Source organism: Gymnoscopelus microlampas (assembly GCF_963454915.1).
Source record: "Gymnoscopelus microlampas genome assembly, chromosome: 14".
In the NCBI taxonomy this organism is placed as follows: Eukaryota; Metazoa; Chordata; class Actinopteri; order Myctophiformes; family Myctophidae; genus Gymnoscopelus; species Gymnoscopelus microlampas.
The window spans coordinates 39,423,148-39,438,755 of record NC_139951.1 but is presented as its reverse complement, the minus strand read 5'-3'; the positions used below and the strand labels follow the sequence as shown (position 1 = coordinate 39,438,755).

Below are 15,608 nucleotides of genomic sequence, written 5' to 3'. Positions count from 1 at the left end.
CATTTTGAACCCAAAGGAGGTGCAGCTGTCAAATACCGTTTATCCTACATCCTGTGTGAGTTCTCTCTCCTGTTAGGATGAAATTGGTATCCTGACCTGAAAATGCATTTTCTGTTTACTAAGAGCTGGAGACAGGGAGTCACCTGTTACTGAACAAACACTCTATATAGCAATGATTACTATCAGAATTAAAAGCTCTTATTTAAATAAAGGAAGATCACTTGAGGTAATTTTATTTTACTCTGGTATTTCCTATTAACTAAACTAACTATTGTACTTTTTACTCCACTGCCACTATTTTACTATTACAAAAACATACATTAACCACTGAAGCCCTATTTCAGCTATTCGACAACAGCTGAGCCAACGAAAAAGTTTGAACATTTGTGAAAGTGGTTAAATGTGGGTTATGTCATTTTCTTTAGGGAATAAAATCATATTTTGTCCAATCTGTACAGTAAGGCCTTGGTTCTCAAAGTGGGGTCCGGGGACCCCCAGGGGTACTTGACGGAGTTCCAGGGGGTCCCCAGCTAAATGATTTTATGAACCAAATGGACCCTTATGGGTCTGTAACTCTGAGAGTGTACAAATGGAACCAAATGGACCCTAACGGGTCCATTTGGTTCCATTTGTACACTCTCAGAGTTAAATTAACATTGATTTTACTATTTAAATTGGGGTCCCAGAGATAGAAATGCCATTAAATGGGGGTCTGTAGCCCTAATGCATGTCAAAGTGGGGGTCGTTGAAATTAAAACGGTTGAGAATCACTGCTAGAGCCGTAAAAACCCTCTTTTCAAATGGGGGTCCGCGGGCTAATAAGTGTCAATTTGGGGGTCCTTGACATGAAAACGTTTGAGAACCACTGCAGTAAGAGCATTACAGAGTCAATACAATATACACAACTGTGACGATTGTATTTGGTCTCCGTGCTCCTCTATTGAGACATTTAGATCCCGTGTCTAGGTTGGACGCGACCTTTGACACGATCCTGTTTCTGGTTTGACACAACATTTGAAATGCATTTTCAGGCTCTATTAGCTCAGTGGTTAAAAAAACAAAAAATAAATAAATACAATCAGCACTTGCGCAGATGAGCTGGGTTCAAATCTGGTGTAAGAACAGGAAAGTTACGTAGTGCAGCTTTAACATGAGCTTGTGACTAAATAATAACTACACTAGAACACTGGTTCTTATTTTCCCAGTTCCTGATGGATCAAATGGATCGTTTGATGCAATCTAGGAGTACATAGTCCTATTTGATTGTGCACAAATGAATAATATATATAATTGAACATTTTCTGTTGACCCGATACCTCTGATACCTGTTTTTTCTGTTCAGGCCCGGGTATAGATAGACCTTTGCTGCATGTCACTCCCCGACTCTCTCTTCCTGTTTCCGGTCTCTCTCCACCATCCATTAACTCATTCAGTGGCAAGTAAATCAAAAATAATTGCCCATAGTGCCAGTGATTTTTCGATTTTCTTACCTTTTCAAGTAGTCACAGAATATTTATCTCCAGTATGATCGATCCCCTGATGGTTGCTAATCACGGAGGGTTTCACTGTGCTTCCGTGAAAAAAAGAAGAAGAAATCGCGACCTACCGTTCGCTCGCCAAAACTTCACAGGAAAAAAACACAGGAGCCGAGATACAGAATATTTCCCAAATACTTTAACCAGGAAGTGAATGGCGCAGTAAATCTTTGGATCACGTCATCTCCTGGTTCTTTGAAGACAAAACAAAATTAAAACACAAAACCATGTCAAACAAACACGTCAAACACGTCAATGGAACTGAATGAGTAAAAGGGAAAAAAAAATGTTTTTCTGTACTTTAACCAACAGACACAAAATAAAGCCCCCCATACACCGCTGAAGTAGCCTTGAGCAAGGCACTGCACCCCCAAAACTGCTCCAGTGGAGTTGCTCAGTGGCAGAACAGTACAAGACGATGGTTGTACTGGGAAGTGCCATGTTTGTGTTATTTTATTGGCCTCACTGCTTTCTTATTTTATTATGTATTTATTTTGTTGTCATGGCTCATGGGTCAGTTCCCACCGGATGTTGTGTGGGAGTCCAGACTGCTCCATACCGTACCGAATAACTGCTAGCTTGCACAGCGTCTTGAGACTAGGACTTAAGTCTAAGGCCTGTAAGCAACAACAGACGGGTTGTTGTGTCTGGTTTGTGTATCCAAAGAGGAAGAGACGATCTCTCACCATGCAACTGAACATATTACACTTCAATCTTTTCCCCTTGGGCTCAACCTTCTTCCAGGAAAAGGTCTTTGGGTTGAATTTCCACAGATCATTGAGGTTGAATTTCCACAGATCATTGAGGTTATCACTGTCCTGGACAGGAGGCCCTAGACGATAATTGAGGTTCAGACCAAGGTTGTCGCCGCCATATATGTACAGCTCTCCATTGTAGGCAAAGGCTGCATGACGCATTCGTCCCTCTGGAAGAAGCTGTGCAGAAGGCGTGCTCAGCCAGCAGTCAGTCTCTGTGTCAAACACACTGATGTTGTTGTGGTACTCGCGGTTTCCCCCAAATACAAACATCCTTGTCCCAATGATGGTGGCAGAATGATAGTGTGAAGCAGATGGCCGAGTGCCTCCGGTGTCAATTAAAGACCAGACCATAGTGCTGGTGTCCAACTTGTACAAGTCATTACTAATAATGTAGAATGTACCACCGCCGCCACCACCATGCCATCCTCCTGAATAATGGGAACTATGTTTGTTTCCTCCATAGATATACATTATCTTCCCTAAGACACAAGCAGAGTGGCCCTCTCTCCCCTCTGGAACGGTCCCAGAAATCACGAGATTTAACCATCTGTGGGTGTTTACATCAAATGCATAAAGAATAGGGTCCTGGCGCTCGTCCGTGATTTTGTATTCATTCTCCATCGTCTCAGACCTCACTGTTCCCCCCCAGACGTAAATGAAATCCTCTATCAGCGCAGCCGTGTGGCCCAAGCGTGGGGAGGGAACCTCGAGGGGCCGTTCTCCTTTTTCATTTGTCACCGGGGACAACTTCATCCAGTGATAAGACACTGTGTTGAAGACCTGCACATCAATCTGATCCATGTCTCTGGTCAAACCGGCGGGACGGCACCCCGCAAAAGAGTAAACATTATCCCCTACTGGCACAACAGCACAATGAATCGATCCGCTTTTGGAATGCATCAGTTCTCTTTTCAGGGTCAACAACCAACACAACATCTCTCTCTCTCTCTCTCTCTCTCTCTCTCTCTCTCTCTCTCTCTCTCTCTCTCTCTCTCTCTCTCTCTCTCTCTCTCTCTCTCTGCGTCTGTTTCTGTATGTTATCTGTGTGTGTCTCTCTCTAATATTTTTATATCTATCTCTCTCTGGCACACTTGTAAGTAAATGTCTCGATAGCTCTCTCTCTGATATCTCCGATACCTTATATAAGGCTGTCCAGAGCTCTAGTGTGATGTCACCCACAACACAAAGTGTTGACACGCATGCGTAACAACGCTGATTTGCACAGGTTTTCTTATATCAAGTGGTGCGTGGGTAAAGTACCTGTCCACCATCGCAAAGTCTAGGGGTTAGAATCCACCAGCGGTTGAGGCTGTATAGGAAGAGATAGTTCATATGAATGGCCTTTAGTCTCGCTGTTTTACTCCAGCTGGTGTCAGAAAGAATTAGGCTCCATTCAAGCGGATGGGTTGTTGCCGAACTTTACGCTTGATTTTATTACCATAACTCTTTCACTGCCAGAGTATATACTACTATATAAGGCCCAGACTGCCGGCTATTTTTCTATTTTCTTGTTTTTTCAATTAGTCACAGAATATTCATCTCCAGTATTATCAATCCCCTGATAGTTGCTAATCACAGAGGGTTTCACTGTGCTTCCGCAAAAAAAGAAAAGTCATCGCGACCTCCCGTTCGCGCGTTATACGCCGTTAAAAATAATAATGTTTTGGCAAATTTACATTATGGGTGCGTTCGGAAATTACGCACCGGAGCACAGGTGTTCTTCAAACCTCTGTACACCCATAAGGGAGTACAAAGGTTTGAAGAACACCTGCTGCTTCAGCGGGATGAGAAGACACAAACATAGACACAACCACATGGGAAGCCTCAGCAAAAAAACAGAGACACCTGGAGGTGTCTCAAATACAATCGTTTCGGTTGTATAAGTTCTATTGTATTGACATGCTCTGCTCTACCATACTGTACAGATTTGACAAAATACGGGAAAAAGGCCACAAGGGCGGCCACAGCTACGATACAAAGACCCATGCAAGCGAGACCTAAAAGCCACAAACATCGACACAACCACATGGGAAACCTCAGCAAAAAAACAGAGACACCTGGAGGTGTCTCTGTTTCTATGCTGAGGCTTACTGTACAGCAGTGGTTTTCAACCTTTTTCATGCCAAGGACCCCTAAATTGATATACATTTGGCCGCGGACCCCCAATTGAAAATGTTTTGTGCCAGGGACCCCCAGAAGCAAAGATATCAGTTCATTTTCACCTTAAAAAAATATAAATATTCAAAGATATGCACACTTTTTCAAGGTTTTTCAAAAAATAGCAGATATACAAGCTCATAGCGCGGCACTCGGTGCCGCGCTATGAGCTTGTAGATCTGCTATTTTTTGAATAGCCAAAGCTGAGTGGTTAAAAAAATGATTGTGAAGGTATTAACTCATTTTGCTGGGGGGCCCCTGGTACTCCCTCAAGGACCACTGGTGGTCCCCGGACCACTGGTTGAAAACCATTGCTGTACAGTATGGTAGAGCAGAGCATGTCAATACAATAGAACTTATACAACCGAAACGATTGTATTTGGTCTCCGTGCTCTTCTATTGAGACATTTAGATCCCGTGTCTAGGTTGGACGCGACCTTTGACACCATCCTGTTTCTGGTTTGACACAAAATTTGAAATGCATTTTCAGGCTTTATTAGCTCAATGGTAAAATAATACATTCAGCACTTGCGCAGATGAGCTGGGTTCAAATCTGGTGTAAGAACAGAAAAGATACGTAGTGCAGCCTTAACAAGAGCTTGTGACTAAATAATATCTACACTGGAACACTGGTTATTTTTTTTCCCAATTCCTGATGGATCAAATGGATCATTTGATGCAATCTAAGAGTACATGGTCCTATTTGATTGTGCACAAATGAAACATTATTATTGCCTTGATGGATTATAAAGTAGGTTAACTGGCGTGTTGAATCAACTGTTTATTCTGGCTTTGTTTATGTTTGTGTCTTATATAGGGGTGTGCCGATATATCGTCCCGCGATATATCGCGATACGTTTTCGCGACGATATGTATCGTTTTGGAAAAAAAAAATATTGTTTTTGGAAAAAAAAAAATGTTTTTTTTTACAATCATAATAATCAGGCATGCAAACGGCCCCGAAGTGAAAAGAGTGACAACATGTTTTTTTTTCGGGTCAGGTGTCATACTATTTGGATTCAAAACGGCTATTGGAGCTGAAAAGCTACAAGTTTGCATGTCTGAATAATGCAAAAACAGAATTATTTGTTTGCATTTTCTTTTTTTCTCCTCCATATATTTTCATAATAAAAAAAGTGCGTATCGTATCGAAATCGTATCGAAGTTGTGAGCCAAATATCGTATCGTATCGTTTCGTGAAATGAGTGTATCGGCACACCCCTACTTATGTATCCTCCTATAATTTGAGTAACCTCTGTAGTGGTAGGCGAGTGAGTGAAGCTACCCGGTTCTCCTCAGTGGCAGGAGCAATTGCTCTGATTTTGCACACAGCCATTGACCATTACCATCTGAACTTAACTGTGAAGCCCGTTTTTCAATTTCATCAAATCTCAGCTTCTTATTAGCGTTTATGTGTCAAACAATGTCGCCTCCCGGGTTGCCAGATCCTGTGCGCATATCCCCCCACGGATGCGTCGACCGGGTATGGTCTAGTGTATATAATTGAACATGTTCTGTTGACCCAATAGCCAATAGCTTTGCTGCATGTCACTCCCCGACTCTCTCTTCCTGTTTCCCGTCTCTCTCCACCATCTATTTACTCATTCAGTGTCAAGTACATAAATACAAAAATTGCCCTTCTGCCAACGATTTTCTTATCTTTTCAAGTAGTCACAGAATATTTATCGCCAGTATGATCGATCCCCTCATGGTTGCTAATCACGGAGGGCTTCACTGTGCTTCCGTGAAACCCCCCCCGTTCGCATGTTATATGCCGTTGAAAATAGCATGTCTCGCCAAAAATTCACAGGAAAAAAACACAGGAGCCGAGATACAGAATATTTCCCAAATACTTTAACCAGGAAGTGCATGGAGCAGTAAATCTTGGGATCACGTTATCTCCTGGTTCTTTGAAAAAAAAAAAAAAATTAAACACAAAACCACGCCAAACACGTCAATGGAACTGAATGAGTAAAAGGGAGAAACCCCAAAAACCTTTCTGTACTTGAACCAACAGACACAAAATAACCCCCATACTTCCCCCAAAAACCGCTGAAGTAGCCTTGAGCAAGGCACTGAACCCCCAGAACTGCTCCAGTGGAGTTGCTCAGTGACAGAACAGTACAAGACTATGGTTTTATTGGGAAGTTCCATGTTTGTGTTATTTTATTGGCCTCACTGTTTTCTTATTTTATTATGTATTCATTTTGTTGTCATGGCTATCAGTTCCCACCTGATGTTGTGTGGGAGTCCAGACTGCTCCATACCGTACCGAATAACTGCTAGCTTGCACAGCGTCTTGAGACTAGGACTTAAGTCTAAGGCCTGTAAGCAACAACAGACGGGTTGTTGTGTCTGGTTTGTGTATCCAAAGAGGAAGAGACGATCTCTCACCATGCAACTGAACATATTACACTTCAATCTTTTCCCCTTGGGCTCAACCTTCTTCCAGAAGAAGGTCTTTGGGTTGAATTTCCACAGATCATTGAGGTTGAATTTCCACAGATCATTGAGGTTATCACTGGCCTGGACAGGAGTCCCTAGACGATAATTGAGGTTCAGACCAAGGTTGTCGCCGCCATATATGTACAGCTCTTCATTATAGACAAAGGCCGCATGACGCATCCGTCCCTCTGGTAGAAGCTGTGCAGAAGGCGTGCTCAGCCAGCAGTTGGTCTCTGTGTCAAACACACTGATGTTGTTGTGGTACTTCTCTTCCCCTTTTCCCCCAAATACAAACATCTTTGTCCCGATAATGGTGGCAGAGTGACGGTGTGAAGCAGATGGAGGAGTGCCTCCGGTGTCAATTAAAGACCAGACCATTGTGCTGGTGTCCAACTTGTACAAGTCATTTTTTGTACCACGGCCACTACTGCCGCCACCTTTTTTACCACTCCATGAACTTCCTACTGAGTACCGGGACCTATAGGTCTCTCCTCCATAGATGTACATGACCTTCCGTAAGACACAAGCCGAGTGGCCCTCTCTCCCCTCTGGAACGGTCCCAGAAATCTCGAGATTTAACCATTTGTGGGTGTTGACATTAAATGCATAAAGAATAGGGTCCTGGCGCTCCTCCGTGATTTCCACGTAATTGTCCTTGCTGAAATAAAATGGATAACGATTAGGGTCCCGGCGCTGCTCCGTGATTTTGATCGTCTCAAACCTCACTCTTCCCCCCCAGACGTAGATGAAATCCTCTATCAGCACAGCCGTGTGGCCCAAGCGTGGGGAGGGAACCTCGAGGGGCCGTTCTCCTTTTCCATTTGTCACCGGAGACAACTTAGTCCAGTGAGAAGACACTGTGTTGAAGACCTGCACATCAATCTGATCCATCTCGCTGGTCACACCGGCGGGATGGAGCCCTGCAAAAGAGTAAACATTGTCCCCCACTGGCACAACAGCACAATGAATCAGTCCGCTTTTGGAATGCACCAGTTCTTCTTTCAGGGTCACCGACCAACACAACATCTCTCGCTCTCTCTCTCTCTCTCGCTCTCTCGGTCTGGGTCTGTCTCGTCTACAGTATCTCTGTGTGCCTCTCTCTAACACTTTTAGATAAGTCTCTCTCTGGCACACTTGTACGTAAATGGCTCTCTCTGATATCTCCGATACCTTATATAAGGCTGTCCAGAGCTCTGGTATGATGTCACCCACAACACAAAGTGTTGACACGCATGCGTAACAACGCTGATTTGCTCAGGTGTTCTTATGTCTGCACACATTTCTCTCTTAAACGTGGTGTTGGTAAAGTACCTGTCCACCATCTCAAAGTCTAGGGGTTAGAATCCACCGCGGTGCATACGGTTTGGCCGAGTGTCTATTCGAACACAATCGGTCGTGTTCGGGGATGTGAGCTGGGTAAGGAGGGTGATCTTTGTCACTGTACGTACTCCTCAAGGGGCCAGCTTCTGAGTGGTAAATTGAGGCTGTATAGGAAGAGACAGTTCATATGAATGGCCTGTAGTCACGCTGTTTAACCCCAGCTGGTGTCAGAAAGAATTAGGCTCTATTCAAGCGGATGGGTTGTTGCTGAACTTAACAATTGATTCTATTACCTTAATAAACATTGTCATAAATACTATATGCTTCCAGTCGCTAGTTTAAAGTCGTCTTTCAATCACCATGATATGGGTTTTGGTAAATTATGGTCCAATGTATGTTAAAATTGATGATAAAGTAGGGTATGCTGTAGGAGGGGCGTGGCTACCTTGTGATGATTTGATTGACAAGCTATGCAACCAATAGCATTAATTCCCAACCAATAGCATTCATTAATTTCCAGTTTCTTATTTGAATTATCGGACCGGATATAGAAAGATATGGCGGATTTGAAATCATTGTAAAACAGGCTTCATATACGGTCTGTAGAGTCTATGGGCGTCACTTTGTCCATTTCTTTTTTTTTTTTCTTTTACAGTCTATGGTACTCCTACAGGATGTCAGTGGGAATGTTGAGCGGGAGGAGTAGGATGGAGACACAGTCATGTCATTGGACATGAATATACAATTAAATGAACTTAGTGGCCTCATAGACATGTAGATAGCAGCATATAGGTGATTAATAAACAACAATAATATAATCGATCTACGGTAATAGGCAATAGAGGAGTTACTTTATGTAGGCACAGTAGAGGGAATGAAGGAAGACAGAGATTTAGAGTTCAGAATAATAGCTGAGGGGAATATTTATTTTTTTAATCCGGTGTATTTGGTCGAGCCACACAACCACTATGAATGTGTACAAATTAAACTGACAGGTTACCATGTGAATTGAAATGTGTTTGGTTGTCGCAGAGCCTAACTCACGTTGTGCTATGCTCTTAAGCAGTGGTATAAAGTAACTAAGTACATTTACTCAAGTACTACTAAAGTACAATTTTGAGGTACTTTTACTTTACTGGAGTATTTTGAATTGTTTATACAGTACTTTTACCTCTACTCCACTACAGTACATCTCAGAGGCAAATATTGTACTTACTCCACAACAATTATTTGAATACTTTAGTCACTAGTTACTTTGCAGATATACATTATTACATTATAAAACGTACATTAACCACTTTAGCCTTTTGCATGTTCTCCCCGTGTCTCCTAGGGTAGTTGATACCCTCACAAAAACATGTAGTAATCGTGGCCACTATACCGCCTCCCGCATGACAGCCGGGGCGCGTTCCTTCCACGCGCTACGTCCTACCGGGGAAACTCCCCCCTGTCAGGTGACAAGAAGGTCAGTTGACTCTCATGCATTGAAGGAGGAATGAGCTCGGCTCTGGGCTCCCTATAGTTGGCGGGGGGAGTGTAGCGCCAAGGATCCCTTAGATAATTGGCACCGGGTGAAAAAGGGTTAAAAAATCGTGGGATGAAAAAAAAAATTGTAAAAAAATAAATAATTCTAGACTTTTACTTGTAACAGAGTATTTCTATATTGCAGTATTGATACTTTTACTTAAGTAAAAAAAAAATGATGTACTTTTTCCACCACTGCTGGGAAGTTCCATTTGTGAAGGTGTAGCAGGGCGTGGCAGAACAAGAGCATCAGTGCTCAGCCAACCTCCTCTGGGTAAATGGGGGGGAAAAAGGGGAAAGAAAAACTGAAAAACATTGCACACCATATGAACTTTCACCAGCGAGAAAAACAGTTAGTTAGTTAGTTCGCTAATTAGTTCAGCGGGGGTCCCTGGACCCCCAGGGGCCATGTTGTCATGGCTGCCAATTCCCACCTGATGTTGTGTTGGAGTCCAGACTGCTCCATACCGTACTGAATAACCGCTAGCTTGCACAGCGTCTTCAGACTAGGACTTAAGTCTAAGGCCTGTAAGGAACAACAGACGGGTTGTTGTGTCTGGGATGTGTATCCAAAGAGGAAGAGGCGATCTCTCACCATACAACTGAACATACCACATGTCCAATACAGGCCTTTCCCCTTGGGCTCAACCTTCTTCCAGAAGAAGGTCTTTGGGTTGAATTTCCACAGATCATTGAGGTTATCACTGTCCTGGACAGGAGTCCCTAGACGATCATTGAGGTTCAGACCAAGGTTGTCGCCGCCATATATGTACAGCTCTCCATTATAGGCAAAGGCTGCATGACGTATGCGTCCCTCAGAAAGAAGCTGTGCAGAAGGCGTGCTCAGCCAGCAGTTGGTCTCTGTATCAAATACTCTGATGTTGTTGTGGTACTCCCAGTACTCCTTTCCCCCAAATACAAACATCTTTGTCCCAATGATGGTGGCAGAGTGATGGTGTGAAGCAGATGGCCGAGTGCCTCCGGTGTCAATTAAAGACCAGACCATTGTGCTGGTGTCCAACTTGTTCAAGTCATTACTAACACCATAGCTACTATCGCTGTCACTACGCCTGCTTCCTCCTGATCTATTGTAACTATAGATTTTTCCTCCATAGATGTACATGACCTTCCCTAAGACACAAGCCGAGTGTCCCTCTCTCCCCTCTGGAACGGTCCCAGAAATCTCGAGATTTAACCATCTGTGGGTGTCGACATCAAATGCATAAAGAATAGGGTCCTGGCGGTGCTTTGTGATTGTGTAGTCATTGTTATAAAATGCATTAAGAATAGGGTCATCTTTGATCTCCTCAAACTTCACTCTTCCCCCCCAGACGTAGATGAAATCCTCTATCAGCACAGCCGTGTGGCCCAAGCGTGGGGAGGGAACCTCGAGGGGCCGTTCTCCTTTTCCATTTGTCACCGGAGACAACTTCATCCAGTGAGAAGACACTGTGTTGAAGACCTGCACATCAATCTGATCCATGTCGCTGGTCGCACCGGCGGGATGGAGCCCTGCAAAAGAGTAAACATTGTCCCCCACTGGCACAACAGCACAATGAGTCAGTTCGCTTTCGGGATGCACCAGTTCTTCTTTCAGGGTCAACGACCAACACAACATCTCTCTCTCTCTCTCTCTCTCTCTCTCTCTCTCTCTCTCTCTCTCTCTCTCTCTCTCTCTCTGTGTCTCTCTCTAACACTTATACATCTATCTCTCTCTGGCACACTTGCAACTAAATGTCTCGATAGCTCTCTCTCTGATATCTCCGATACCTTATATAAGGCTGTCCAGAGCTCTGATATGATGTCACCCACAACACAGTGTTGACACGCATGCGTAACAACGCTGATTTGCGCAGGTGTTCTTATATCTGCACACATTTCTCTCTTAAACGTGATGCATTGTAAAGTACCTGTCCACCATCTCAAAGTCTAGGGTTTAGAATCCACCGCGGTGCATACGGTTTGGCCGAGTGTCTATTCGAACACAATTAGTCGTGTTCGGGCATGTGAGCTGGGCAAGGAGGGTGAACTTTGTCACTGTACGTACTCCTCAAGGGGCCAGCTACTGAGTGGTAAATTGAGGCTGTATAGGAAGAGACAGTTCATATGAATGGTCTGTAGTCTCGCTGTTTTACCCCAGCTGGTGTCAGAAAGAATTAGGCTCCATTCAAGCGGATGGGTTGTTGCCGAACTTTACACTTGATTTTATTACCTTAATAAACATTGTCATAAATACTATATGCTTCCAGTTGTTAGTTTAAAGTCTTCTTTCAATCACCATGATATGCGTTTTGGTAAATTATGGTCCTATTTATTTTAATATTGATGATAAAGTAGGGTATATGCTCAAGGAGGGGCATGGCTACCTTGTGATGATTTGATTGACAAGCTACACAACCAATAGCATTCTTGCCCCACCCCGCTCTGGTCCCAACCAATAGCATTCATTAGTACAAAACATATATCATCCACTTCAGCCCTATATACATTTTGGCCGAGCTCTCAATGCGTCGCTAGGCAACGCATTGTGAGCTTGTAGATCTGCTTTTTTCAAAAGATCTTCATACATTTCATACATTTGAAAAGTTGTGAAATGGGACATTCTGCATAAAGACGACACTTTCTACTTTTGGTACTTTAAGTACATTTTGATACCAATACTTCTGTACTTTTACTCAAGCACATTTTGAATTCCGGCCTTTTACTTGTAACTAAGTATTTCTACATAGCAGTATTGATACTTTTACTTAAGTAAAACATTTTAGTACTTTTTCCACCACTGGAAATTACCACTTGAATGCACGAAATGATCTTGAACAGGAGCAATGACTTGCATCATCCACAAGAGGTCACTGCGTGCTAACACACATTTCCCTCCTCACATTCTCTTCCCAAGGACAGATGTGTTTAAGAAAATATCAGTAGGTAAAAACACAGGCATGGCTTTTTGTTCAGACACAATCATTTTGAACCCAAAGGAGGTGCATATTGTGAAATACCTTGACTCATTCATTTTTTTTAAAAGGTTGTTGTGTGTGCTTTGTTTACATTATACTAGAGAGAATCTGTCAAAAGCAGATTCCATTCTTTAGTCATTTACTAAAGAATGGAATCTGCTTTGGACAGATTGTCTGTCTGTCTGTCTGTCTGTCTGTCTGTCTGTCTGTGGTGGAAAATGTACTCAGATTCTTTATTTAAGTAAAAGTACCAATACTGGAATATAGAAATACGTTGTTACAAGTAAAAGTTCAGAATTCAAAATTTACTTGAGTAAAAGTACAAAAGTACTGGCATCAAAATGTACTAACATTTTTTAACATTTTTGAAAATAATAGATCAACAAGCTTGTGAGCTTGTAGATCGGCTATTTTCAAATATAGGTATAAAATAGGGCTAAAGTGGTTAATGTATGTTTCATAATATCATACATCTGCAAAGTAACCAGTAACTACATTTTTCATATAATTGTAGTGGAGTAAAAGTACAATATTTGCCTCTGAGATGTAGTGGAGTAGAAGTAAAAGTATTGGAAATTGGAAACACTCAAGTCAAGTACTGTACAATACCTCAAAATTGTACTTAGAAGTACAGCACTTAAGTAAATGTACACCACTTTACACCACGTCTGTCTGTCTGTCTGTCTGTCTGTCTGTCTGTCTGTCTGTCTGTCTGTCTGTCTGTCTGTCTCTCTCTCTCTCTGCATGTGTGAACAGTGTCATTGTGCTGAAGGGTGTGTATGGGTTCAACGTTGCTGTGGAGAAACAAACAAAAGGCCCTTCACTGGTAGAGAGCTCTATAGTTGTTGCACTGCCACCATTCAGTGTGGAGCTGCAGCCTGCAGAGAGAGTGGGAGAGAGGTGGGAAGAGCGTTGCATTGCTACAGAACACAACTCCTTTCGCCCACACTGCTGCAGAGGCAACAGATAAGGGATGTGTGGCATCAGGGCTATATGCCAGTGGCATCACTATATCCAGGTACACACCATGGACATATTAAAATACATACTCGGTTAATTTAACTAAAGAGAGTGCACAAATGGAAACAGATGGATCCCTACAAAGGTCCATTTTGTACAGAGGTTAAGAGCTATAAAGCTGTGGCATAATGCCACAGCTTTATAGCTCTTAACCTCTGTTACAACTTCTGGGGGTCCCTGGAATATTTTGAGTTGGGGGGGAGTCCACGGCCAAATCTTACTACTATATAATTGACAAAAGCTCCGAAAGTTCGTCCGAGATTCGCATGCACAGGATCACTCCACATGCCTCCAAGACCCGCCACAGACTGTTGATCAGAGCTCTGGCATTTTGCTGGGGACCCCCTGGTACCCCTCACAAGGACCCCCTGGGGGTCCCCGGACCCCACTCTGAGAACCAATGAACTAGGGCTTAAGTGGTTAACTGAGAGTGTACAAAATGGACCTTTGTAGGGATCCATCTGTTTCCATTTGTGCACTCTCTTTAGTTAAATTAACCGAGTATGTATTTTAATATGTCCATGGTGTGTACCTGGATATAGTGATGCCCGGCTGAGGCTAAGGGAAGAGATATAGTGTGTGTGGGGAAATGTGGGAAATGCTCTCTCTCTCTGTCTATAATCAGGCTGCATTGCGTATATATATATACGCGTGTCTGAACCGTGCTTTTTTTTTCCTTTGCAGAAATTGTTGGATCAGATTCTTCAAAGGACCTGAAGTTAACGACTGAAAAGTGAATGAGGGGTGGATCTTCAAATACGAGATGTCTTTCCTGTTGCAGAGCCATGCAGAGACTGATGAAATGTACCGAGAGAGATCAGCACTAATATAACAATAGATGACAGTTTATAGCTAAAACACTGGTATACAAAAAAAAAATCTAAAAACCATCTGAGACATCATTAGTCTGTTTCCATTCCCCTTCCAAATATGATTGACAACACGATTGATTTACAAGACCCGTCTGTATCCTTTGATGCGGTTTGATCTGTTTTGATCTGAGCCGAGCTGCTTCCTTTATCCTTTATACAGAAGAGAGCTGTGAGCACTAGTATAACCTCTTTGCTGCTGGAAGATACAGAAGCGTTTAAGCGGCGCTCACACAGCCGCTCACTTCCACACATAGCTCTCAAAACGCGACGTGCAGAGGTGATAGGAGACATATAAACATTCATTACGCACCAGAGAGCCATCAGAGAGCCTTCAGCCTTTCAGCTGTTGCCCTATTTAGCCACTCACTGATAAGCAGGGGGGACTTGTGGACATCATGGGGACGACGAAGAAGAAGAGAGGTCAGGTCTCTGCCACCGTTCAGTGCCAGCCAGCCAGCCATTAACCCATTAAGACCAGGAGGAAAGCATCTGTCATTTTAGATTTTAACCACTTTAGCCATTATCTTATACTTTGGGCTATTCGAAAATAGCAGATATACAAGCTCATAGCGCGGCACCAAGTAAATGGTACATGGTGCATTTATATAGCGCTTTTATCGAAAGCACTTTCACCCATTCTCACACACATTCATACACCGATGGCGGAGGAAACCATGCAAGGCACCAACCTGCTCATTGGGAGCAATTAGGGGTTTCAGCGTCTTGCTCAAGGACTTGAAACGTTGCGGTTGCCATCCGGCCACTCTACCCCTGAGCCACTGCTGCCCCTAGTGCCTCACTATGACCTTGTAGATCTGCTATTATTTGAAATAATTATGATTTGTTTTTGCAGATTTGCTATATATATTTTTTAAAGCGAACATTTGTAACTCATATCTTTGCTTCTGGGGATTCTACAAATGTCTTCTAAAACATGTTTTTGAAAAAACGTATGTTGCTAATAATCAGTGGTCCTCAAACCTTTTCATGTCAAGGGCCCCCAAAAATGTATTTGGCCGC

At 43.0% G+C, this 15,608-nt stretch overlaps 1 protein-coding gene across 1 annotated transcript in view; it reads left to right on the top strand.

Annotated features, from left to right (window-relative positions):
- The window catches only part of cUnh10orf90 (chromosome Un C10orf90 homolog), a gene marked incomplete at its 5' end in the record, with an annotated part of 44,569 nt that extends 29,471 nt beyond the window's left edge, over positions 1-15,098 (top strand). The window contains one exon of the mRNA XM_084078342.1: positions 14,401-15,098. Within this exon, the coding sequence (XP_083934468.1) occupies positions 14,401-14,433 (33 nt within the window). The 3' untranslated portion in view covers positions 14,434-15,098. The remainder of the gene's footprint in view (positions 1-14,400) is intronic.
- Between the last annotated feature and the right edge of the window lie 510 nt (positions 15,099-15,608).